We start from the raw sequence: 23,846 nt of genomic DNA, 5'->3' as shown, positions 1-23,846 counted from the left end.
AGAAACACACAAACTTCCGAAATAATGCCTCTGCAAGATCCGAATCTCTACGGGCAACCAGCGCCCAAGAAACAAAAGAAGGAGTTGAATCTTTCTGGTTCTCTAACCTTCTCGTCCCAGCTTAGCTCACTTCTCGCCGCGTCCTCAGCGTCATCAACATCATCACCTGCCAGCACAACAGCCACAACCGGTCGTGCGCGGCCCTCTAAAGCTGGCAAGGACATCTTTTCTGGGGTGAAAAAGAAGACTAAGCCTGGCGCGAAGACCGTTAACGAGGACAGAGACGGCAAGCTGACGCTCAAAGAGCCCGTGGGCACCGAAGATGAGAAGAGGGAGCTTGAACGCGCCCGCCGGAATATGGAGCACAAGGCCCGTCTCTATGCCGCCATGCAACGCGGGGATTATATCGGCAAGGAAATCGGCCTGGTTGACTTTGATCGGAAATGGGCGGAGGAGCAAGAGAAGAAAACAGGCCACACTGGCGAGGTGTCATCTTCATCAGAGGATGAAGGGTCCGAGGAAGAAAAGGAAGAGTTAATAGAGTACACCGACGACTTTGGCCGCACCCGCCTCGTCACGCCAGCCCAAAAGGCCAAGCTGGAGCGCTCCCGCTCCTCCGCCGCCGAACTCACGCAAATGTCCGCTCGCCCTGCCGAGCCCGAGCAGCTGATCGTAGGCGATACCATCCAGACGGAAGCCTTTGCCGCCACTGTGACTGCGGACCGGTTGGAAACTATCAATGAGCTAGCCGCCAAGCGCGACAGGAGCGCGACGCCGCCTCCGCCGACCCATTACGACGCGAACTGGGAGATCCGCACCAAGGGTGTGGGATTTTTCCAGTTCAGCAAGGACGAGAAGAAGAGAGAGGAGGAAATGAGGGCGCTAGAGGAAGAACGCAAGAAGACGGAGGAGAAGAGGAGGGAGCGGGAGGAAATCTTGGAGAAGAGGAAGAGAGAGATTGAAGAGAGGAGGAAGGAGATCAAGGAGAGGAGGGCAAGAAAGATGGCGGATAACTTCTTGGAAGGGTTGGGTGAGGAGCTTCTGGGAGGAGATGCTGCTGCAGCCGGGAGTGGTGGCGGCGGACGAAAAAGGGAGAGGGAAGAGGATGTGGAGGAGAAGAAGTAAGATCGCCCCGTGAAAAAGTCAGAAACGTTTTCCAACGATAAAAGGCAATGATGCCCCTGTTGGTACTTATGCTTTAAGGTGGGCGACTCGCCACATTGTTCGCTGCGACGTGTCGGTAATCGCACGGTTGATGGGTGAACAAGAAAGCATAATCGTCATCTACAAAGTCAAAGGTATGAATATAAGGCACACAGCTATGGAAGTTCTGTCACATACGACCATACCCACTGGAAAACTCGGGATCCCGTCCGCTCTCCCATAGATAAGCCAGTGAGGGCCAGACTACTAGTTGGGTCGGTGACGACCAGCGAATCCCTGGTGTTGTATGTTCTTTTTTTTTTTTTTTTTTTTTTTCGCCCTTGGTCTCGGTCATTTTCTGAGTTTGTTCTTTCTCTTATCGAGCTGTGGCAGTCGTCGCCCACTCACTACCAAACCATTGTCTGTTCACTCAGCTCGGCGCGCATTGTCTCTCCTGGATCTTTCCTTCCGACGAGCACTTAATGAAATACCTCTAGTCATTCCCATGTTTCGTGCAGTTCTCCTTATTGAGTGAATCTTAACTCTAATATGTACCTGCTGTTGCCGTCCAGTTTCATCCTTCTTCACTTCCAATGTGTTTCCTCATCCTGACCCAGACCTCTCAGTCTCTCCGGGCAAGATGCGCGTCTCTGAAGCCACCAGCTCTCTATTCTTGAACCGCTAGCCAGTCTATTGCATGGCAGGGCAATTCCATGATACGAGCAGGTGATTAAAATCAGTTAAATATTGGAACGAATATTAAACGTAACTGAACGGAGAGATCTACGACTTGGGTGCGAGGAGAGACTACATGGTTTTCGTAAAGAAGTTGGACATGTACCTCTAGGTGATGCTGAAAAATGACCAACGAATTGATGTCAAGTTGCATTCTCTGCAGGGCTTCCTGACCGCCGTACACTCCCATCAGATGGACTCCCTTGGAATTAAAAACTTTTGCCCAAACTCCAGCGGCCACTCTATCAGCTCGGCGTATTCGGTTGTTTTGGGTAACCGCGTAGTGACCTCGTTTAGCCAGGCAAAGCAGACCTTTCGTCGAAATCCGAAGCGCGACCGGAAGGCGCCCAGACTCAGATCGCCCAGAGCATGTTCCATAAGAAAGAAGTGCAGAATAAGAATCTGGGCTCGGTAATTTGCAGGGTCGGTGATGAAGGCAAAATCGGCGTTTGAAGCTCTAATCATGTGCGAGTAAAGGCTTGTTAATTCTCGGAACGCTGCAGTGCGGATGGTCAGTCAGCTTCACAGCTTGCCTGGATTCGCAAAGCACCGACAGATAAAGATGAGGCAAAGAAGGGGGACAAGGGGGTCGAGAGCAACACTGACCTTCAGCCGGTGACACTTTAGTCGTCTTTGCAGCGTCTTCCAACCCTTCCAATATCCTCATCTGCAATTCCCTCCCCCTTTCTTGTTTTTCTTCGACCAAGCTCAAGCCCAAGCCCAAGTCCTGGCCTGAGCCCGAGCCCACGCCCTCCTCCTCCCCATCCTCATTCCTCCTTCCCGTTTCCAGTATCCTGACCCTAAGTCTCCCCAAACTCGCCAGAAACCCATCAACCAACCTCTCCTGCTCCGGCTCCAACATGAACCCTTTCCTTGACAGCTCCTCCGCCTTCGTTTTGGCCGTCATCTTCCTCATGCTATCCAAATACCCTCTCTCCGCCAAATCCTTGAAGATCGAGTTCTCGCCCGCACCAGCAATGACGCTACACAGCCTGATCATGGACAGGAACTCGGTCATGCCGTCCGGTAAGCACCTTGCCTGGAAGGCAAGAATCAGAATGGAAGCGAAGCGGGCGTCGCCTTCGGCTGGCGAAGAGCAGGGCGTGCTGAGGGAGCGGTTGAGGAGGGAGATGGACTTTATTCGATGAGAGAGGGCTGCTTGGGAGCCGGAGGAGCGGGATGAGCAGAAGGAAGAGGGGGAGGAGGTGACAAGGGAGAGGTGTGAGGCGGCCAGGCCGAGCATGGCGTGGACTAGGTAGTCGTAACCATGGGATAAAGCTGCCACATTATCCCAGACACTGTGTGCTTGTACGGGGAGAGGCGGGTAAGCGGCAATTAGGAAGTGGTGGAAGAAGCGGAGGTCTTCCATGGTGAATACAGGGGCGAGAGAAGTGGGATTTTGTTGCAGGATCATTGCTGGTGAAGAATTGGCCAGTCGAGCTTGCTGTCCTGTTCCTGATCTAGTGACCAAACGTGACAGAGCAGACGGGTTGGGCGGTTCGGGATATTCGCAAATCAGGCCTATGCGGGTGCAGTTGTCGCACTCGGGCAGTTTCTCGGAACACTTGACTCTCCGGCGTTTACAGGTATAGCAACCACGTCGGGATTTGGTGTGACCTTTTCGCGGGATGGGCTTGTTACGCCGCACAGTGACGGTTGCGGAGACGGTGGTGTCCGAGGTCGACTCGCAGCCCGAACCGGAGACGGAGTCGGAGCTGGAGTAACGGGTTTGTGTATACGCATTGTTGTGCGAAGCGTGGCCGATGTCAGATGGTGTGAGGAAGTGATTCTCAAGGGTATCGAAGCTGAAAGTCTGCTCAGGGAGTTTGAACCCTTCTGGCGTGTTGTTTCCAAAGCCGGTCATCTGGATATCTTCTGGCCCAGGCGCGAATGTCCAAAGGTACGTAGTGAATCCCAACAGGAAACAGTGAGGCAGCCATCACCAAAACTTGGCGATCTTGTTGGGAATAAAAGCAAGTCGGTGATGGTGTGGAGGCAACCATGTTGTGCCGTCAATGGTGAAGGATTTGGTGAAAAGAGGCTATGTTGATGCTGGTCTACCCAATCATGAATCATATCGTCCAGGCTAGGCAGCGTTAACCAAATTAACAGCAGCTTCTGTCAGCAAGCTACGAAGCGAGGAGGGCTACAATTCATTACTGGTGTTGATAGTTGGTGCAATCCGGATTGAGCAAGGTCAGAACTCCAGCCTGTCCACCGTGCATTGTGTTTCGTTCAAAGATATATTCCCCGTCGGTCCTCACTAAGAAACTTCACATGCTTCCGCTTTTCCTCTCTTGAACAAGGAACGAAGTCGTCAATGTGGATGTTCTCAGTTGGAGATGCCTCGGCAGGCAGCTCGGAATGGAACAGAGCACTCAACGAATTTAAAGTTATAGGACCCCTGTTACTTAGTCTGTTTACAAGTGCTTACCGTGCTAAGCCGCTGACAGCCTCCGCTCGTTTTAGTGGCACCCACTGACAGTTTGAAGCTCGTGACAATGGAGCTTTCACAGCTCAATGCTGGTTCGTTTGTTAGCGCGGTTCTTGTGGCAGGGGTCTGCAAAACAATGTGTAAGGAAAAGGAACGAAACAACCTCCTTCAAGGCAAAAAAGTTGGAGAGACTCTGAAATCCTCGAAACGTAGAGGTACAGAGTGAGTACCAACCTAACTCTTTGCTTGACAATCGATGAAGTGCCGTGGTGGTGGTTGCCCGAGTTGAGGCTGTTGAGCAGAGTACCTACATACCTAGGTAGTGAAGTCCCGTGCTAATGAACTTTCCAGCGAGCTTACATCGATGCAAAGCGACGTCACACGGCGCCGCGGGGCACAAAGTGGATGGTAGGTGACGCGGTCGCCGGAAGTGAGACGAGCGGACCTCGACAACCGAATCTTGATGATGATGATGATGATGATGATGGCCCACGAAGATACGTGTTGCCTTGAATGTCAGCAGCATGTTCTACTGAGGTCATCTGTACAACCGTCATGTACTGTAAGTGTACACCCCGTAACGTTGGACAACACGGTCCACGTCCTCTCCACTCCCTAATTCCAGGTTATTGTGAACCTCTTCTACGTACATCCTCTACAGTAGTATGTCCGTCAAGTTGTCACACGACGGCAACAACGGAAGAGACCATCCGCGACAGCCGTAGCTCTCCCTTAGGTACTTACCGTCTGAGCACTCTGGCTCGGAGCAATCAATTTCGCTTTTACTTCAACCTCAACAAGCTGCCTGACTCCATGTCGGATACACGTCTGACAGCTACCCTATTCGCAATCCCGGCCCAACAACAATCCTTGACCGTCTCCCGGTTCCGCTTTGATTGACACTTCCACAAGCCTCGGCCCGACCCGACCTAATGACCTATCTGTATAATACCCTCGGGCAACACCTCCTCCTCCTCTAACCACTCGAATTCATCACACACAACTTGACTACCATGGCGAACACAGGGCCCGGAAACGTGCCTTTGCACTTCATTCAGAAACCTCCCTTTACCGTCGAGGACCCCAATGCCCAACCGATCCCAGGCGAGACCATTCCCCGCCGACATCCCAAGGCTAAGAATGGCCTCGCGACTCGCCCTGCCCCCGGAGTCAACACCACTCTAGACCTCCTTACTAGAACCGTGGAGCTGTACGGTGATGAGCGCGCCATAGGAAGCCGCAAGCTGATCAAGCTTCACAAGGACATCAAAAAGGTCCCCAAGGTCGTCGACGGCGAGACCGTCATGGTGGACAAGGAATGGCAGTACTTTGAGCTTACTCCGTATTCGTACATCACCTATGGAGAATATTTCACCATCGTGAAGCAGACAGGCGCTGGTCTTCGCAAGCTCGGCTTGGAACCCAAGGACAAATTGCACATCTTTGCTACTACGAGGTACGCTCCCACTTTTTACCTACTCCTTCTTGCATCTGCACTTTGCTAATGCTGTCTTTATGCACACCACAGCCCCCAATGGCTCGGCATGTCGCATGCCGCCTCGTCCCAGTCTCTCACCATTGTTACCGCATACGACACCCTCGGTGAGAGCGGCGTCCAACACTCCCTTGTCCAGAGCAAGGCGAGCGCCATGTTCACCGACCCTCACCTTCTCAAGACAGCTACGAACCCGCTCAAGGAGGCTACATCCGTCAAGGTCGTCATCTACAACAACCACACTACGCAGCCCGTGTCCCAAGACAAGATTGATGCCTTCAAGGCCGAGCACCCGGACCTTACCGTGCTCTCTTTCGAAGAGCTTCGTGCTCTCGGCGAAGAGAACCCCGTCCCACTCACACCCCCCAATCCGGACGATACCTACTGCATCATGTACACCTCCGGCAGCACCGGTCCACCGAAGGGCGTTCCCGTCAGTCACGCTGGCTTTGTCGCCGCCGTAGCCGGTCTCTACGCCGTCATGGAGGAATCCGTCACCCACCGCGACCGAGTCCTCGCCTACCTGCCGCTTGCCCACATCTTCGAACTCGTCCTCGAGAACCTCGGCGTCTTCGTTGGAGGAACCCTTGGGTACTCAAATGCCCGTACCCTTTCCGACACCAGCATGCGCAACTGCCCGGGCGACATGCGCGCCTTCAAGCCCACCATCATGGTTGGCGTTCCGCAGGTTTGGGAGACCGTCAAGAAGGGCATCGAGGGCAAGGTCAACAGCGCCGGCGCCCTCACCAAGGCCCTGTTCTGGGGCGCCTACAACATCAAGTCCTTCCTCGTCTCCAATAACCTACCGGGAAAGACCATCTTCGATGATCTCGTCTTTGGCCAGGTGCGCACCATGACGGGTGGCGAGCTGCGCTTCATTGTCAACGGCGCCAGTGGTATCGCCGCCTCCACGCAGCATTTCATGTCCATGGTGGTTGCGCCCATGCTAAACGGATATGGGTAAGTGATTTTCTGTCTGTCTTAAATCAGTATTATTTCACTTTGTTAAAAACGCGTTGCTCACCAAGTCAAAAACAGCCTAACCGAGACCTGCGGCAACGGCGCCCTCGGCTCCCCCATGCAATGGACCTCCAACGCCATCGGCGCGATGCCCGCCGCCGTGGAAATGAAACTCGTCTCCCTCCCCGAACTCAACTACCACACCGACACGGTTCCGCCCCAGGGAGAAATCCTCTTCCGTGGCGCCTGCGTCATAAAAGAGTACTACGAAAACCCCCAAGAAACCGCCAAAGCCATCACCCCCGACGGGTGGTTCAAATCCGGCGACATTGGCGAGATCGACGCCAACGGCCATTTGCGGGTAATCGACCGCGTCAAGAACCTCGTCAAGCTCCAGGGCGGCGAGTACATTGCCCTGGAGAAACTCGAGGCTGTGTATAGAGGAGCGGTATTTGTGCATAATATTATGGTGCATGGTGACAATAGTGCCCCGAGGCCGATCGCGGTGGTGGTACCTAATGAGAAGGCGTTGACAGAGAAAGCAAAGGAGTTGGGACTAGGCGCGGAAGCGCCGGGTGAGATGCACAGGAATAGGAAGTTGAGGGATGCGGTTTTGAAGGAGTTGCAGAGTGTGGGGAGGAGGGCTGGGTTAAGTGGAATGGAGACGGTGGCGGGCGTGGTGTTGGTTGATGATGAGTGGACGCCGGTGAATGTGAGTTCTTTTTTATTTATTGTTTTCTCTCGGTCCGTGATGACACGATTTATGGCGATAATGATACTAACAGATTTTCATGATAGGGTTTTGTTACTGCTACGCAAAAGATTAATAGGAGAGCGGTGAAGGAAAAGTACTCGAAGGAGATTTCGGATTGTCTTGATGGGAAATAACCTAGCCTCGCCCGAGCATTGTTTGAGAGGAGTCGGTTAGGACATGAGAAGGGGTAATCGTAATGACACCTTGCAAAGGGAAAGAGGAGGAGGCCAGAAGACACTCATCCTAGCCACTATGGTAAGGTCAAGCGGATGGGACAAACTAGCATTGTTTGGCATTCATTCATTAGAAGGGAAGAAGAAAAGGGGATTGAGATAGGATACCCTACATGTTTACGCCAGTATCAGGTAGTTTTGCATCGTTGTGCTTTCCCAAGAAGTCAGTTAGTATGATATCCTTATACCCGCCTTTCTGTTCGCCGTCTTTCATCTATAAGCGTTGTGCAGTTGGTAAACACAAAGAAACAGGGGTATTGTGCGTGCCTATCATAAACTAATAAAACCAACGAGGTTTTTGTAGAGGAAGCAAGAAAGAAAAATACACAGTGTTGCTGTTGTTCGTAATTACCAGTTACCAACTGAACCAAAACATACTGTAAACAGTAATATCTTGTTTAGGCAGTTGGGTTGGGCGTAAGATAGCTCAAAGACACACTACCATCTGCCACCACCGTAACCACTACCATCATAGTCATAATCTCCTCCTCCCCTTCCTTGTCCTCCATACCCCCCTCCGGCATATCGTCCGTTTTCTCCGTTTCCTCCTCCATTGTTGTGGGGTATCTGATTCTGCCTCATGTCCATGATCCTTTCTCCTCGCTCAATGTCCTCGTTCCATCCGTTATTGTTGTGGTAGTTGCTATTATTGTTGTTGCTATTGATAGTGTTGTTACTTTGATTGTAGTTATTGACGTTATTGTTGTTGTAATTGTTGTAGCTCGGTTGGTAGCTCGATTGATAGCTCGGTTGGCTGAAATAGTCCTCATCCTCATCCTGCTTTTGGTGCTGCTGCTGCTGTTGCGGTTGTTGTGGATGCTGAAGGAAAGCAGGAGCAGTAGCCGTCCTTGCTATCGGTCTGATATCACCATCACTACTGTTGCTGTCTAAAGCAATGGGAGCCGTGTTGGTCCGCATAAAGGTGTTGCCGAAGGTGGTGGGGCCGAAAAGATCTTCGGCGTCGTTGTCGACTTCGCGGTCAGAAGAGGCGGGCTGCTGGCGCTGTTGCTGGTCCTGAGAGAGAGCGCGGTTGATGCCGAAGTAATCGTCCTCTTCATCTTCCTCCTCCTGCTGCTGTGCCGTAGCGCGGCTGTTGCTGGCGCTGCTCTCTGGCCTGACATCATTATCGCTGTTACCACCGAGGTGATCACTGGAAGCAGCATCGTTACTTGCTTGTCGAGCAAGGGTGTTGTTGGCCAAGTAATCCTCACGGCTGGCGGGAGATGGGGTAGCAGCGACGCTATCGTTGCTGGCTTGCCTGGCATGAGCAGTAGTAGTCTCCGGATCTCGACGAGAAGAAGCAGTAGATGCAACGCTGCCGACACTGCCTTGCCTCTGATGAGAACTGCTGCTACTGCTGACGGAAGAAGCCACGCTTCCTTTCCTGCTGCTGCTTGTGCTATTATTGCCAGCACCAACAGCCTTGGAAACACTACCGGCGCTTCCTTGCCTAGAGTGCGTCCCGCTACTCTTGGTTTCCTGAGTAGCAGCACCACTACTGCCCTGGCTGCTTACGCTTCCAGTTCTCGTCTTGGGAGGAGCATCCGTCTTCCTCGAGCTAGGCGAGCCGTCCATCATGTACTCGAGATAATCTGAGGTGACACTTCCTGCTCTGGCGGGGGGCAGCTGTTCACTCGAGGTTTCGACCGGCAATTCAGCTGGTAGTTCAGCCACACTACTCAGAGAACTCTTGCTAGGTTTCTGCTGATGGTGATAGTAGGGCTGCCCCTCCGGCGGAGCGGTCATGGTCCTCTGGGGAATGTACGGTTGGTATCCTGGTTGCGTCTGTGGTGGTGGAGCGCTTCCCAGCCTTGGAGGCATCTGTGAGTTGTTCTGCGCTGGATACCCATAGCCATCCTGCCCGTAGTTGTCATGGCCGTTATCATCATACATATAACCTTGTTGTCCGTAATTGTCCTGCCTATAGATATCCTGGCCGTAACCACCACCGTAGCCATCCTGATCGTACCCGTTCGACATGTGGCCACTAAAACCACCATAGGGGTTGTTGGTTCGAGGTACATGGCTACCTGCCGAGAAGTTGTCGTATTGACTTTGGTTTCCGACGTTACCAGTATACGCACGCTCAATCGGTCTCGGCTCGGCGCCCCTGTAGTTGTTGTTAGAATAGCTCATCGGAGGAGCAGTCGGCGCCCTAGCGGGTAGCTGGAAAGCGGGCATCGTTGCGGTCGAGTAAGTCGCGGGACTATCAGTGTAGCCAGGTCCAAACGTGGAATTTGGCTGTTGCATTGGAGGCCCGAAATCATTTCTTGGAGGGGCTGTTCCAGCCCTAGGAGGAGGTGGCTGTTGCATGCCAGGTCTAAAGTTGTTCTGGGGTGGAACTGTTCCAGCCCTAGGAGGCTGATAGTCCGCTTGGGACTGGGGTCCAGCACTCGTGTTAGACAACCCAGTCGCAGCCCGAGTAAAAGGCCGAGGCTGATTCGGCTGGAACTGCGACTGAGGCCCAGGGCCCATGTTGGACATGCCAGTCGCAGCTCTTGTAAGTGGCCGTGGCTGAAAGCTCGGTTGCTGTGAAGGCACAGAACTGACGTTGGATATCCCAGTGGCCGTTCTAATAGGGGGACGAGGTTGAAAGTCTGACTGCGACGACGCAGTATCGTAGTTAGACAGCCCAGTAGCGGCCCTACCAAGAGGACGCGGTTCGAAGTTCGACTGCGACGCAGTTCCATAGCTGCTCTGTGAAAGCATAGTTGCTGTTCTTGTCGGTGGGATATTATATATATCGATCTTGGGAACAGTAGGAGCATCATTGGCGCGCTGCCTAGCGGGCTCGGCAGCTGCCCCGATGAGTGACGTACTGGAGGCGCCAGAGAATTGCGTCGCAAAGGTTCCTGCACGGGATGGCGGCATCGGTCTCTTTTCGATCGACCCAAGCTCGTAGCCCCCCGGGGTGGAGGGTCGAGAGGTGTAGGCCGGAAGTGTAGCCATCGTATCTTGCCTGCTGAGCGATGGCATTTCGGGCAACTTCTCGGTTTTGCTTTCAACGCTAGCGCCGACATTCGGTAGTGTCGCCTTCATTGTCATCGGCCTATCTTCGCCCTTCTTCTTGGCCGCTTTCATTTGCGCCTTCTTCCTCTTTTCTTCCTCCTCGGCCATTGCCGCGTTGATCTTGGCCGACACAATCTGCTTTAAGCGCTTGTTGACCTTGCGCTCGCAGAATCCAGTCAAGCCGCCATCCGCACGAGGGATATAACACCACAAGAAGCAGACGAAGAGGACTCCGGAGAGCAGCAATTGTAGGAATGAGAAGATCCAGATGAGCAGTGTAAAGCACATGCCGGATAGAGTAGCAGCTTGGCGGTAGTCGTTCTCAGCAAAAGCCTCGATTTTTCTGAAGAAATCCATCATCGAGGTTCCAAAATCCTGCCCATCTACTCTGAGGTTACTGTTGTAAAAAGAGTATAGGGTGAATGCGTTGACAACCTGTCGAGGTCCAGAACAGAAAAGGACACGGATCCATGCTAATAGGCACGTTGATGAGTATGATTTGGGTCAACGGCAACAAAAGGGGGAGGGGTGATGAGGGAGGCTTACATTGGAAGTTGAAGTAGCAGAACAGTGCAATATACTCAGCGCCCTTTTTACTCTCGGTCAACGCGGCGAAAACCAGGAACCGCTTCCATCCTTTTCCGCCAAAAATTCGCAAACTCTCGAGTTTCGCAGCCAGGTGATCAAGGAAGGATTCGGCGACACTTCCGCTGCGCATAGCTCGGTTGGCACGAATATGCTCGTATATGAGGTTGACCGCAGAAAGGATAATGCAGATGGTGAAAATCCACTTTGATACGACGATAGGAATGAGTGAGGTTGGTTGAACCTGAGAAGACCATTTCTGGAAAGCCAACAGTTGAACCATGGTGAAAATATCGACGATGTAGACGGCGCACGAGATAAAGATGGAAACCCATAGGTAGGCGTACGCTAAAGGGGTGAAGACTGATGTGGATTTGAAGTCATTAAGACTCTTGATGGCGGTTAGTAGATGCAAGAGACCATCAATTGGCTTCTGGGTAAGGGAGGCTCACGATAAAATCCCACTTTTGTTCCGGTTGGACAGTCACCTTTCGCCGGAACAAATCAAAAAACCCCATCTTGTCAACAAGTTGAAGGGCAAGTAGAGCTGCCCAAAAGAAGTCCTAGTCGGGTAAGAGTAAAGAAAGGAGAGTTAGGTCAATCGACACAGTCGATACCAATTGAAATAAACCCGAAAAGAGTAAAGAAGATTATGAGTGGAATGCTCCCGGACCCGCCGTCGGCACAAGTCGTCCCTCGTCCAGCGATGGTGTTGACTGTGCCTACCTCTGTGAAGGGGTAAGACACTCCAGATTCGTGACGTCGATGAAGGTATCGACGACGACGATGAACTTGGAGAGTGGAAAGAAGAGAAAGGATAATCGATGTAAAGAAAGAAGAAGAAGAAGAAGAAGGAGAAGAAGCAGTTGGTTGGTGAATGAGTGGGTCGTTTCCTTCGCTGTGTGGAGGAACCGTCGAGCCCTATTCCAACTGGAGTCGCATTGCCGCAGGTGGTTCAGAATGGTTGTGGAAGCGCCGCCGAGGATTTGCGTGCGTCTGCGGATTGGAATCGGGAAGGTTCAGCCTGCATGCGGGCGGCAAGCAAGCAAGCAAGCAAGCAAGCGAGCAATTCAAATGTCCGACTAATTCGATGATTGACTGATTGTGTACTCGTTGGCTCGTTCGCGGGGTGCAGACTGCGGAGGGCGTGCGCAGAGGACGGGGACGGGGCCAGCGATTGGCAAAGTGATGGGCAGTGATGAGCCCGGATCGACAGGTTGAGTTTCGAGGATTGGAGAAGGGACCGTGGGCCACGGCGACCGGATTGACGTTTGATCGCCAGGTCAAAAGTGGGTTTGCGTGCTTGCGACGTCGCAAGTTATGGTCGACCCGATTGCTATTGTGGCCGAGGTAGTTCAATTGGGAGACGGGATGAAAGTCAAGTGAAGGACTTGGTGGCTGATGTTGTTGATTGCTATTGTAGGCGACTCGCTGGCTGCGAGTCCCAAGAGAGACAGACGGAAATAAAATGAGAGACTGGGCAAATCCCTTTGCGCGTATCCAGATGAAACACCTTCTACGATTGGAACGAACATGAAGGAACGTGGTATGTAAGGGAATGCCAGGGGAGGGCCGCCGAACAGAGCAGAAAAGACACATAAAAATTGGTGAGAAGGGATCAAGTGAAATGGGAGCGAGGAGATGCCCAGAGAAGAGTGGCCGAAGATGAGATTCTGCGGATGCACCGCAAGCAAGGGTCTTGTCTCATTTTTGCACACCCAGTCGCCAGGAACGCCAGGAACGTCAGGTACCAAGACGAAAGGGGCCAGTGCGAGGCCGAGGCGGCGTCGATGTGCACGCCAAGGGAATGGCTTGGGTGCAACCCCGAGCCACACTACCTAAGGTAGGTACCGTCTGACCTTGAGGTTCAACCCCTGCATCATCGAATTCGGTGTCCAGCTGTGGGGAAGCACGTTGCCGTTGATGGGGTTACACAATAATACTTTGAATATCCTCTTGAATGTTCAATATCCTGTAGTAGCTAGCCCTGGCTAGTGCAGACACCAGATTCTCTTTACGTACCACCACTAGCTGATATTAGTGATTGGCTCATGACATCCAAGACCTTCGAGCTTTCCCCCCCGCTGTGTGTAAGCTCCGAAGTGTGACACGGCGTCATCTTCCAACCAAATTTCTTGAGAGAGGATATCCCAGATCCGGGTACAACCCAATAACAATGCGTGTGTGACGAGTTTAAAGTAGGAAACTAAGTACGCATTCACAACAAGAGTTGGGTTGAGCGAACGTTAAGACCGCCACATCTACTGACGGAACGGAAGTTACCTCTGGTGTATTCCCGCCGCGTGGCATGTTGTACACATTCGTCAGGGCTAGGGTCGCCAAATATGCCAGCCCAATGAGTAGGTACTTGGTTTTCTCGTATTTATCCCGTTCACTTGGTCCTTGGCCGAGCATTTCAAGCGGAATGACTAAATTCTAATCCCAGACTGGAATGAAAATTGCCGCGGATAAGGATCAACTCTCGGAGGAATGATCCTGGGGTTGTGGCTTGTCTCAGGCTCTTCTTTGGCGTTGCTGTCGGCCCAAACCAATGGCAAGACAGCCACAAAGTCCTTGCCATAACCGCGCGCTTCCAAATTGGAAGAATGCCACAGATATGCCGCTATCCGGTATAAGCGCGACCATCTCGGCGCGAAAATACCGAAATGATGCCGGCCGTCATCTTGAATATGGGGAAACGGGGTATCGTATTACGGTTCGGTTCCGTTCGGAAAGTTGATGTCGTTCATTTGGGCTTTAGATCATCTTTGTTTCGTGCGTTTGAACATCGTCTTTCCACTTGACCGACCTTCGTCAATGGGCATGGCATGCAACTGTAAAGAGGCACCGCTTACTTCTTCTTGTCCGTCCCGAAGCCTGCCAGACTTTCTTCACATGTTAATACAGACAGATGGTGTACACTAGATTTTCATACACTAGCCAGCTTCCCCTTTCCGCCCCAGAAGCTTCACTGGCTGAAACAAACTCAGTTTGCGGGAGCGAAGCCAGCAACAGCCGTAACATAAAATTGGCTGCCTGTTCTTTTCCCAGTCCAGCCCTCCCTGGCTTCGCCCCTTCATTCGTTTATTTCTTTCATTCAGCACACACTTACCCCTCTTGCTTCATCGTCGCTCCACCTCACCTCACCTCTTGCTGCGCTGCATCTTTCCACCCTTGCCTCCGGGAAGAGCCTTGCCGCCGCGGCCCGCCATGACAGGCACGGCGTGCAGAGCCTCAGCAGCGCCAGATTCCAGGTACTGCTTGACAACATCAGCGCCATCCACCAATGCGCCTTGGACAACCTTCTCAGCATCCTTCAAAAGGGCCTGTTGCCTGGCGGCTTCAAGCTCCTTCTTGCGCTCCTCCGTGAGGAGCCACTCCTTGGGGAACGAGATCTTCTTGGTGAACGTGTGGTGACGGGTATCAAGAGGGATGTCCTCGAAGGTATCCTTGGGATCCTATAGTAGTAGTAGAGGGGTTTCATTAGCAACTGTATTTGGGATGACCATACCAGAAAAAAAAAAAAAAAAAAAAAGGGCGCAATGCAAACAGTACCTTGGCAGCAGCAATCATCTTCTCAATCAAATCGCCAAGGTAGCGCTTGTTCTGGGCCTGGTGCTCAAACTTCTCGCAGCTCATCTTGATAATATCCTTTTCGGGGTTGTAACGGGGTCCGGCCAGCTTCATAAGCTTGCGCTGCTGGACCTCGCTGAGGTCTCGGAGATCCTTGGGGCAGAACTCAACTACGACCTTCCTGTCGGCGGGGTGGAATTCGCCCATGTATGTGGTGTAGCGGAAGCGCAAGACCTCCTCGCTCGTCGGCGGCACGAACGGCTTGGCGTACTTGGACAGCAGCGGCATCTCCCAGACGGCGATGCGCGCATACTCGCGGAACTCTCGGTGCTCCTCCAGCTTGCCGTGACCCAAACTCATAATGTCGTTCTCGTGGAAGTCGTCTTCGCCGTCCTCGTTGGTGATGAGATCCGTGTCCTTCTCCTCCTCGTACCAGAAAGTGGATCTCCTGGGCATGACCACCCTTCTTAGCGGCGCCGCCGCCTGCTCAATGTCTCTGATCATGGTCGACCACCCCCTCTTGAGATCGTCGGGCGTCTGCTCCCACGAGGTGAGGGCGCGCTCGTAGCGCTCGCGCTCCCAGTCTTGAAGGTCGTCCGACCTCAGCTTTTCGGACAGAAATTCGCCGGGGTTGTAGGGGCGGGTGAACTCGAGTTTGGCGTCATCTTCCCTCTTTGGTACGGGGACGCCTTCACATCGTGTCGCAGTGGCGGAGAGGGCCCGGCGCTGGATGGCGGCGATGCGGAGATTGGATGTTTGTGTTTGGCGACTGCATGTCCGGAGACCGAGCCGGAGCGCATTGGCGGAGGAAGCCATCCCGGGGGGTCGTCGTTTGTGGTATCCGGACGGAGGAGGGGCGGCCGTGACGCAGCTTGGTGTGTGGGAATCTGGCGCGCGGGGGGAGTCGGGATCGGGGCTCGATAGCAAAGGGCGACCGAGCAACAACTCGGGACGGAGACACGGGCGCTCGGGCGCCGGGCTTCTCGCAATCGCGCCCAGAGCTATCCAAAAAATTTGGGCTCAGCCTCAATTGCGGGCGGGCAGCATAGCCGGAGGGGTCCGGAGGAGAGCGTAAGCCACAGAAAGACAGCGCTGGAGAGAGGTACCCCGCCACAGTTTAACAACTGTAGCTTCCCCAGATTCGAGATACCTCGCTACGAGTACCTTCTCCGCCGCGACCCACCAGTAATAAGTGTCTGGTCGAGCTTCAGGTACCTCCCTCACAGGTACCGTGATCAGGTACCCTTACCGCACCCCCTTGTTCGATTCAACATTCAGCATTAACCTCACACTGCATACTTCACATCCCTTCATTTACTCGAACACACATACCCAACAAGATCTATCATTCTCACGCGTTTTTATTGGATATCAAATGTCATTTGGGATTGCCCTCTTGGTTCACGAATATCTACCTAGACGACACCTTACTGACCCACGCACCACGGACGAAATGGATCACTTGACGACAACAAAGCATACCACCGACACTGAGGCAACAGACACGCAACAGATTGCTGGACAGAAACGGGACGCCAGCGCAATCACAACAATCAGCTCTCGGGAATCTTCTACAAGTTCTGGTGAGGGTCTGGAAATTCGCAAGGAAAGCAAAGGAGAAGGCGAAGCCAAACGCCCAAAGCTCGGCGAAGAGCAGACGAGCAGCAACCGCAGTGATAATAACATGACTTTGATCGAGGAAACCAGCATGGAAGGCCGGCAATGCTTCGTTACAGTGGGAGCTACCGCCGGATTTCGGCCGTTGCTTTCAGAGGTTATCAAACCAGAGTTCCTCAACTGTCTAGCCATTAGCCACTTTGACCTTCTCAAAGTACAATGCGGCGAGGATTTCGAGTGGTTCGATGAACAAGTCAAATCTTTGCCTTCTAGTCCTGTCACGATAGAACGCTTTGCCTTTACAGAGAACATGACCAAACATTATATTAGGTCACGGGGCGAGAAGTCCGTGAGAATGCCGGGTGTGGTGGTTGCTCACGCTGGTGAGATTATCCCCTTTTGTCATCATTTGTCTCACTGAGATCATTTTAAATAACCAAACGGCTAGGCTCTGGAACAATTCTCGAAGTACTCCGGCTTCAGGTACCATTGGTGGTAGTCCCCAACCCAACTCTGATGGACAACCACCAAGCTGAGCTTGCTCAAGAGTTGGAGTCTACAGGAGACGCTGTGTATGGTAGGCTAGGGTAGGTTTCTCGCCCATTGATCATTTGTCCTCTCAATCGTAACCCCAATGTTCCTGGCTAGACAGCTGACACCCATTCACCCAGGAAATTGACCGAAGCAATCGCACGCTCGTTAGAACTAGTCGCCCAAGGTCCGCTCAAGCTCAAAGATCTTCCACCGTACTCACCACCACCATTCCCGGTGCCCGATTCGGAGCGCGTGACCTTGTTTGACTGGATGACGCTAACTTGCTATCCAGACGAGTTACGCAAGCAGCAGCACTTGCAAGACCTCAGGAATGTTGAGAAGAGCTTTCAGCGAGAGTTGGAGCAAGCCAAAGTGCCCCAAAGAGAGACAGTTCAGGATCGCCGCCAGCGGGATCTTGACTAGGCTTCACTGTTGGCGGTTCAGTTGGTATTGCATGACCAGGGCGGCGATTCATACAACTTAATTTCGACATGTGGAGTTCCATCTTTTAAGAGAGCTTGCATACACCTTCACTATGGCGTAAACGTGGAACTCACGTATTGTGCCGTCTGCGGCATGGTTACTAAGAATTCCACAAGCGGATTTTCGGACTAGGCACAGTTTGTTCCTGTCGAGTTCCGTGGGGGCTGTCGATGTCTTAAGCAATATCACCACCGTACAACGACAGCTGAAGCCCACTCTCCATCATCATCATTTCATACAACCTCGCAGCACATAGAGCGCATGCGATACATAGAGGGTCATCTTTCCGCTGCCACATAGCATCGTTACTGAAACGACGGACAGTACCACAGGCCTGGTGTGCACAATGACCAGATCGGCCAAACCCACAAAAGATAGGACGAGTTCCGGCTTGCCAGCAGAACTCGCAACTCGGAAGTGAACACTATATAGGCATGTTAGTCCTGTGATAAACGGCGAGACCTGTATCAGTGGACGAAGCAAGTTCAGGGTGAGTATCTGTCTCCCCTGGATAGGTAGAAAAGGTGTGTGTGGAAGGCGCTAAAAAGGGATGATAATAATGATAATGATAATGATAAAATTGGCGGAAGATTGGCGGATCGTTACACTGGAATGACCGATATGATACCAATCATCGCAGATGCTCACAGCCGTTACTAAGATGGCGCAGGAAGATGCAGATTGTAGGAGGCAGATAGCGAAGAAGCTCGCTGAGAATTGAAAAACCTTGGCTAACGCACAACTACTGACGGAAAGGATACGAGGCACCCCCATTTCACAGCTCACAACTTCGCCTCCTCCTTCCCTGTCTTCTTCCCCCCCGGCGGCGGTCCCATCAACTCCAAAAAGGCCTTACTGAGCACCCTCTTCTCTGTCCCCTCCTTATACTTCCAAACCTTCCTGAAGTCCTCATCCTCCTTCCTCCACACCTTCTCCAAATCCTTAGCAATGAACTCGGCCGCCTCCTCAGCACACCTCGTCGTCGCCTCCATCGGCACCAAATGCCCGAACCCTTCCACGGTGCGTACCTTCACCCTGCCCGCCTTCGCTCCGCCACTACCGTTCCACCCCGTGCCCGTAAGCTCCAGCTTCTCCTCGCGGGTATCAGGAGGACAGACGTCGGACGTGGATCCAAACACATAAAGCACACCGGGGCGCAGGTGCGGCAGGAAGTGGGTAGTCATCATGGCCTCAGCGCGATAAAACTGAAAGTTGGGATCAACAGCCTGATCCGGGGGCAAGTCTGGCACCGGCTGATCTTGTTTTTTAGGGCGGTAATAGGTGAAGCACTCCTGGTGTTTGGACGTCGTGAGCGTCACTTCCTCCTTTTCTGGAGAAACCTGGTGCAGGCCATGGCTGATCAATACCTCTAGACATCTCGGGTCCCAAGTCTGATAGAATTTGTTCTTCCGGAACCCCTCAGCGGCCGCCTGTCGTGAAGGCCAGACGTCCCGCCGATAGGCCGACTGCTTCATAGGCAGGAAGCCGTAGGAGGGACCGCGCTTGGCAAATTTGGAGATGACCGGGTCAAGCAGAACCAGAGAAGAAAAGAGGCGAGGGTGCATCAGCGACAAAGAGGCAATGGTGTTGCCGCCAAAGGAGTGGCCGATTCCGACTAGCGGGCGCGGCATCTCACGCCGCAAAGCGTTGACGACGCAGAGGAGGTCACGCGCGTGGTCATACCAGGATGGGTCGTTGCCTAGACTGGACTCGTTGATAAGCCCGGATTGGCCTTGCCAGGCGGCGTCGGCGATGAAGATGGAGCGGAATCTGATGCCGCGGGCGGAGAGGGCCCTGAGCAGGTCTTCCCAGAGGGGCTCGTAAAGTTCCTACAGAGTGGAATTAGTGAATGACAAACACAAACTTGGGTGTAGCTCTTGTTAGTGAGAATAACTGACCTTGACAAAGCCATTGGCATGAGCACCGATGATGGTCAGGTCGCCCGGTTGAGGATTGGGGTTGCTCTTGGGAATGTATTGCTTTACGGAGAGATACAGGACCTCTTCTTGGGAGTTGGCGGTAGCTCGGGCATACTCACGGATGTGTTGACCTTCGACTTTGTGCTCCTTGATGACGAAGGAGGAGGCCATTGTGGCGGTATACCAGCTATGAATTGACTGCCTGCTCTGATAACCGCTGGTGTTTGAGTCAAGCTGATATGTGGATAGGTAGTTGTCTTGTCACACTTTAGGCGTGCCGATCAGATGGGACAAACAAGAACTCTGGTATGATGCCGAAACTGACGAGTCGGACTAAGGAGATTCCGGTAGCACGATCAAATGGGGTTCACAGAGAGATCAAACAAGGAAAGTGTTAACTAAATCTCCGGGGTTGTCGATCGTGGGGTTGTTCAAGGGTTACAGAGCCGACTGTTACGGGCCAGGTTGCCGAGGCACAAAGCCATCGTGGCGCCGGCTGTTGTGGTAGCGACTGCAACTAGCTCGGAAATCGACCTCCGGGTTCCATTGTGTGATACCCTACAGTACTTCATTTTCAACAACCCATTGTTTATGATTGAGAACCATTTCTGAATTGGATAACGAAGATACTACATATGTGACTATTGCTCGCCAGTAGTGCTTGGCGTTGTACCAACGCTCTTTTTGGTTGTAGCGGTGATCGGCAATCCATCAAACTGGAACTTATCTCTAATTATTATACGTAGTCGGCGTGTAAGTCGGGTACGTACCAGGCACGGCCATAAGACAGTGATCGAAAAAAGGTTAGTCGGAAATAGATAGAAAGTGATCAACCAATCTCCCCTTTTCCGGATTCGACGAAGTTCCACTGTGGTAACTTTTCGGTGTTTTTCGCTAGTGTATTCTAGTTCGTGGCTTGTCGAAGTTGTCGAGAGTGTCACATTATCAATACTACCGAACACCAACATGGAAAGCGGGGAGATGCAAGTACACTACTTCCATACTTGTACACAATGAATTTGACAAGATACCGACAGCAATCCATCAAACTGCAGCAACAGGGTAATTACACGGTCATGTGATACAGCGTGCCTAGTTCGCGTCATGGCCCCACCCTGGCTTTTTCCGATCGCGTCGCCTGCAGTGGCTCCAATTTGCCAGTGGCATGGAGGACGAGACAAACAAAAAGACCGTTGACCGTTCTTCCAATCAACACTCATCCGCTGGTGCATCGCCAAGTTGCATCTGTCTATCGCTTTTGCAAACCACCACCCTCACTTCTGGCCACAAATCGCCCATGGAACTCGAATACACAGACTCGACTCAAGACTCGGCGCTTCGACGCTTCCTGTAGAACCCGTATCATCATCAATCCAGCGAAACCGCGTTTACATCGCCAAAATGGCCGGAGAAAACGAGAAGCCGGGTCTGCTCGATGGCTGCTCCATCTACTTTGTGCAAAGCAAGTCACTGTCGGCTAGTCTCATCTCAGAAGTATGTCTTCCCTTTACTCTACCTGATGCGCGGTCCACAACCTCCTAAACACCTCGGCAATTTGTAGTTTTCCAAGCTTGTACACAAGCATGGCGCCCAACTTCTCGAGCCAACCAAAGACGGCAAAATTCCTCTGGAACACGCGACCCATATTGTCTCGAACACGATCGACTTCGAGCAATACCACGATGCCCTCCAATACATGATCCCCGTCGTCAACTCCAACTGGATCAAAATCACGCTCGCACGGAATAAGGTCGCCCAAGTGAGGCCGTACTCCCCCGATCCTAGAATGATCTTCTCCAACGTCATCCTCACCTGTGCCGATATTCCCGAGTCCGACAAGGAGACCATTATTGGTGCGACCATGGCGCTTGGTGGCATGGAATCAAAGGACCTGACGCGTCAAACCACCCATATTTGCGCCCTGTCCATGGACCACGAAAAATGCCAGGAGGCCCAGAAAAGGAACCCCAAGTGCAAGATTGTCCTTCCACACTGGTTCGATGACTGCTTTAGGCTAGGGAGGCGAATCAGCGAGGCACCCTATATGCTCCCTGACCCCGAGATCTTGCGCACAGGGCCCGACGAAGACATCACAATCCCACCGAGCGAGGCCGTGGAAGGTGCCACGTCCGTTATACCTAGTGCTGCAATGCCGGGGAGGGAGAGGGAAAAGATTGTCGTCTTCGCTCAGAAAAAGGTCATGATATCTCAAGATCTCCCTATCAACGCCCGGCTGCGGAACATCTTGAACAACCTGATCGAGCAAAGCGACGGCGAGGTCGTGAATGATGTTGATGCATGCGATATGTATGTGTGTCAGTATCGCGACGGGGATGAGTATATACGGGCGGCACAGCAAGGGAAAGACGTGGGCAACCTTGCGTGGCTCTACTACCTCATCGTACATAATGAATGGACGAGGCCGACACGACGACTTCTGCACTACCCGATACCACGAGACGGGATTCCTGGATTCACGGGCATGAAGATCACACTATCGAACTATGGGGGTGACGCTAGAGTCTACCTCGAAAATCTCATTACTGCGGCGGGCGCAACATATACCAAGACCATGAAGGCCGACAATACTCACCTGATCACGGCTCGGATGAATGGTGAGAAGTGTGAGGCAGCCAAGGAATGGAACATTGAGATTATCAACCATCTTTGGATAGAAGACAGCTACGCCAAGTGCGAAGTCCAGACCTTTTCTAACCCCAGGTACCAACACTTCCCGCCTAGGACAAATCTAGGCGAGATCATTGGCAGCACCTTTTTCGACGAACAGAGGCTGCGCGAGGTGTATTTCCCCGGTGGCGAAGAAGTACTCAGCACGGCAGCGAAGAAAAGGCGCAAGGCTAATGACGCTGCGAACAAGAACGTGTATGCCTCCAATTTTGCAGAGACCGACGCCGGAACCGCGAGTAAATCGAGTCCAGTTGGTGGAAAGACAGCCAGTAAGCCACCACGAGGGACGCAGAATAAGCAAAATATCCAAACACCAGCAAAGACCACCCGGACTACACGTGGAAAGGAAAATGACACACCATCAGTAATGTCCAGCGGTAGCCGGAGCGCCAAAGATAAGGCGTTGTCCAAGCTCCACCAACTGGCACCAGATATCGCTCTGTATGAGAAGGAAAAGAAGCGCACAGCGAAGGATGGTCCGTGGGGCGGCAAGCGGGCAGCAGACCAGATTGACCGGGATCGGGCCGCAAAGGAGTCAAGTCCAGCCGAAGACGGGGGCGAAGAGGACGAGACAGAACAGAAGCGTCCGGCCAAGAAGGCTAGGGTCTCGTCAAGCCCAGAGATGCGCATCTGCTTGACCGGCTACAAGAGATGGGTAAACGACAAGATTCGAGAGGAGGCGGACAGGGTGAGTGATTACTTTAGCCTGATACGTGCATTACATTGCCAAACTAACCTTTTCACCAGCGAAAACTGCGCTCCATGGGCATACAGATCGTCCAAGACAATGTTCCCTGCGACTACCTCGCCGCACCGCGTATGGTTAGAACTATGAAGTTTCTCCGTTGTCTGGCTCGCGGCCCCGAGATCATCTCGTCCGACTATGTCACCGCCTGCGTCGAAGCCGGCAAGGTTTTGCCCCCCAAGGACTACCTGCTTGTCGACAAGGAAAGCGAAGACCGTTTTGGCGTCACCCTCCAGACAGCCATCTCTCGCGCCCGCGCCAACCGCGGCCGCCTTCTCTGGGGCGTGCCCATCTTCTGCACAGAGGAGATCAAGAATGGAGTCCAGAGCTACCAAACCATTGCCGAGGCCAACGGGGCCATCTTCAGGGTTTTCCGTGGTCGCGGTGGGTCGGTGATCAAGCCCACTACGCCCGAGGAAGATGGAGGGGCACCGCCTGATCCAGTTTACTTGCTGACGTCTCCCAGCCCGGCTGAGAAGGCGCTGTGGCCCAAGTTTGAGGAGATGGCAAAGAAGGGAAACATGGAACCGAGGATTGTGGTGTCGGATTGGTTGTTGGATGTGGCAATGAAGCAGGAGTTGACGTTTGATCCTAGGTATTTGGCGGTTAGGTACTTTGCTGAGAATCCGCCATTCTGAGGATCATCAGTAGGCAAGGATAGTGTGAATGTGGGCATTTTATTGTGATCAATGTGTTCTTTTACACTGTTGTTCGCCTTTATTTCATTGTTCCTTTTATTATCAATTTCTTTTGGTTCTTGGAAGGGGTGGCAGGCTGGAGTAGCGTGGGTGGGTAAAGTGTTATCAATGTTCACCGGCGCGACTGGTTGAATTGGAGAATCCCGTTCTGGAACGTCTTTTTCTTTGCATTCTAAACGGTTGATCGACATATGTAAATATCCCCATTTATGTCCATCGAATAGTTCAAATATTATTCACC

At 52.7% G+C, this 23,846-nt stretch overlaps 9 protein-coding genes across 9 annotated transcripts; 5 read left to right on the top strand and 4 right to left on the bottom strand.

Moving 5' to 3' along the window:
* Positions 1-24: 24 nt before the first annotated feature.
* Positions 25-1,828, top strand: B0T23DRAFT_395761 (uncharacterized protein; the record flags this gene model as incomplete). Its single annotated transcript, XM_062838207.1, has 3 exons — positions 25-1,121; positions 1,204-1,298; positions 1,716-1,828. 3 exons carry the CDS (start codon positions 25-27, stop codon positions 1,826-1,828), a joined length of 1,305 nt encoding a protein of 434 aa, XP_062692856.1.
* Positions 1,829-2,067: 239 nt separating this feature from the next.
* On the bottom strand, positions 2,068-3,742 carry B0T23DRAFT_315813 (uncharacterized protein; the record flags this gene model as incomplete). The annotated part of the gene is made up of 4 exons (XM_062834884.1): positions 2,068-2,375; positions 2,485-2,545; positions 2,627-3,294; positions 3,352-3,742. The coding sequence occupies 4 exons, from the start codon at positions 3,740-3,742 to the stop codon at positions 2,068-2,070; spliced, it is 1,428 nt and encodes a 475-aa protein (XP_062692855.1).
* Positions 3,743-5,082: 1,340 nt separating this feature from the next.
* B0T23DRAFT_140891 (uncharacterized protein) lies at positions 5,083-7,761 on the top strand. The gene is made up of 4 exons (XM_062832355.1): positions 5,083-5,768; positions 5,841-6,767; positions 6,846-7,479; positions 7,566-7,761. The coding sequence occupies exons 1-4, from the start codon at positions 5,326-5,328 to the stop codon at positions 7,653-7,655; spliced, it is 2,094 nt and encodes a 697-aa protein (XP_062692854.1). The 5' UTR covers positions 5,083-5,325; the 3' UTR covers positions 7,656-7,761.
* Positions 7,762-8,113: 352 nt separating this feature from the next.
* Positions 8,114-12,067, bottom strand: B0T23DRAFT_140879 (uncharacterized protein). Its single transcript, XM_062832354.1, has 3 exons — positions 11,801-12,067; positions 11,310-11,739; positions 8,114-11,236 (listed from the first exon to the last, which is right to left on the bottom strand). Exons 1-3 carry the CDS (start codon positions 11,864-11,866, stop codon positions 8,193-8,195), a joined length of 3,540 nt encoding a protein of 1,179 aa, XP_062692853.1. The 5' UTR covers positions 11,867-12,067; the 3' UTR covers positions 8,114-8,192.
* B0T23DRAFT_442013 (uncharacterized protein) lies at positions 11,746-13,442 on the top strand (the record flags this gene model as incomplete). The annotated part of the gene is made up of 7 exons (XM_062840802.1): positions 11,746-12,086; positions 12,147-12,174; positions 12,257-12,365; positions 12,484-12,564; positions 12,631-12,730; positions 12,964-13,191; positions 13,412-13,442. Exons 1-7 carry the CDS (start codon positions 12,001-12,003, stop codon positions 13,440-13,442), a joined length of 663 nt encoding a protein of 220 aa, XP_062692852.1. The 5' UTR covers positions 11,746-12,000.
* A 940-nt stretch (positions 13,443-14,382) lies between these two features.
* B0T23DRAFT_140835 (mitochondrial ribosomal protein) lies at positions 14,383-15,945 on the bottom strand. The gene is made up of 2 exons (XM_062832353.1): positions 14,904-15,945; positions 14,383-14,806 (listed from the first exon to the last, which is right to left on the bottom strand). Exons 1-2 carry the CDS (start codon positions 15,735-15,737, stop codon positions 14,492-14,494), a joined length of 1,149 nt encoding a protein of 382 aa, XP_062692851.1. The 5' UTR covers positions 15,738-15,945; the 3' UTR covers positions 14,383-14,491.
* Positions 15,946-16,374: 429 nt separating this feature from the next.
* On the top strand, positions 16,375-17,495 carry B0T23DRAFT_315624 (glycosyltransferase family 28 C-terminal domain-containing protein; the record flags this gene model as incomplete). The annotated part of the gene is made up of 3 exons (XM_062834872.1): positions 16,375-16,921; positions 16,987-17,125; positions 17,210-17,495. The coding sequence occupies 3 exons, from the start codon at positions 16,375-16,377 to the stop codon at positions 17,493-17,495; spliced, it is 972 nt and encodes a 323-aa protein (XP_062692850.1).
* A 462-nt stretch (positions 17,496-17,957) lies between these two features.
* Positions 17,958-19,775, bottom strand: B0T23DRAFT_140773 (Alpha/beta hydrolase family-domain-containing protein). The gene is made up of 2 exons (XM_062832352.1): positions 19,454-19,775; positions 17,958-19,384 (listed from the first exon to the last, which is right to left on the bottom strand). Exons 1-2 carry the CDS (start codon positions 19,643-19,645, stop codon positions 18,338-18,340), a joined length of 1,239 nt encoding a protein of 412 aa, XP_062692849.1. The 5' UTR covers positions 19,646-19,775; the 3' UTR covers positions 17,958-18,337.
* Positions 19,776-20,499: 724 nt separating this feature from the next.
* B0T23DRAFT_140738 (BRCT domain-containing protein) lies at positions 20,500-23,840 on the top strand. The gene is made up of 3 exons (XM_062832351.1): positions 20,500-20,968; positions 21,036-22,850; positions 22,910-23,840. Exons 1-3 carry the CDS (start codon positions 20,876-20,878, stop codon positions 23,543-23,545), a joined length of 2,544 nt encoding a protein of 847 aa, XP_062692848.1. The 5' UTR covers positions 20,500-20,875; the 3' UTR covers positions 23,546-23,840.
* The last annotated feature ends 6 nt before the right edge of the window (positions 23,841-23,846 follow it).

This window comes from Neurospora hispaniola (genome assembly GCF_033458365.1).
Source record: "Neurospora hispaniola strain FGSC 10403 chromosome Unknown B0T23scaffold_4, whole genome shotgun sequence".
Lineage (NCBI taxonomy): Eukaryota > Fungi > Ascomycota > Sordariomycetes > Sordariales > Sordariaceae > Neurospora > Neurospora hispaniola.
The sequence above is the reverse complement of the archived record's forward strand: the minus strand, read 5'-3'. Positions and strand labels throughout refer to the sequence as shown.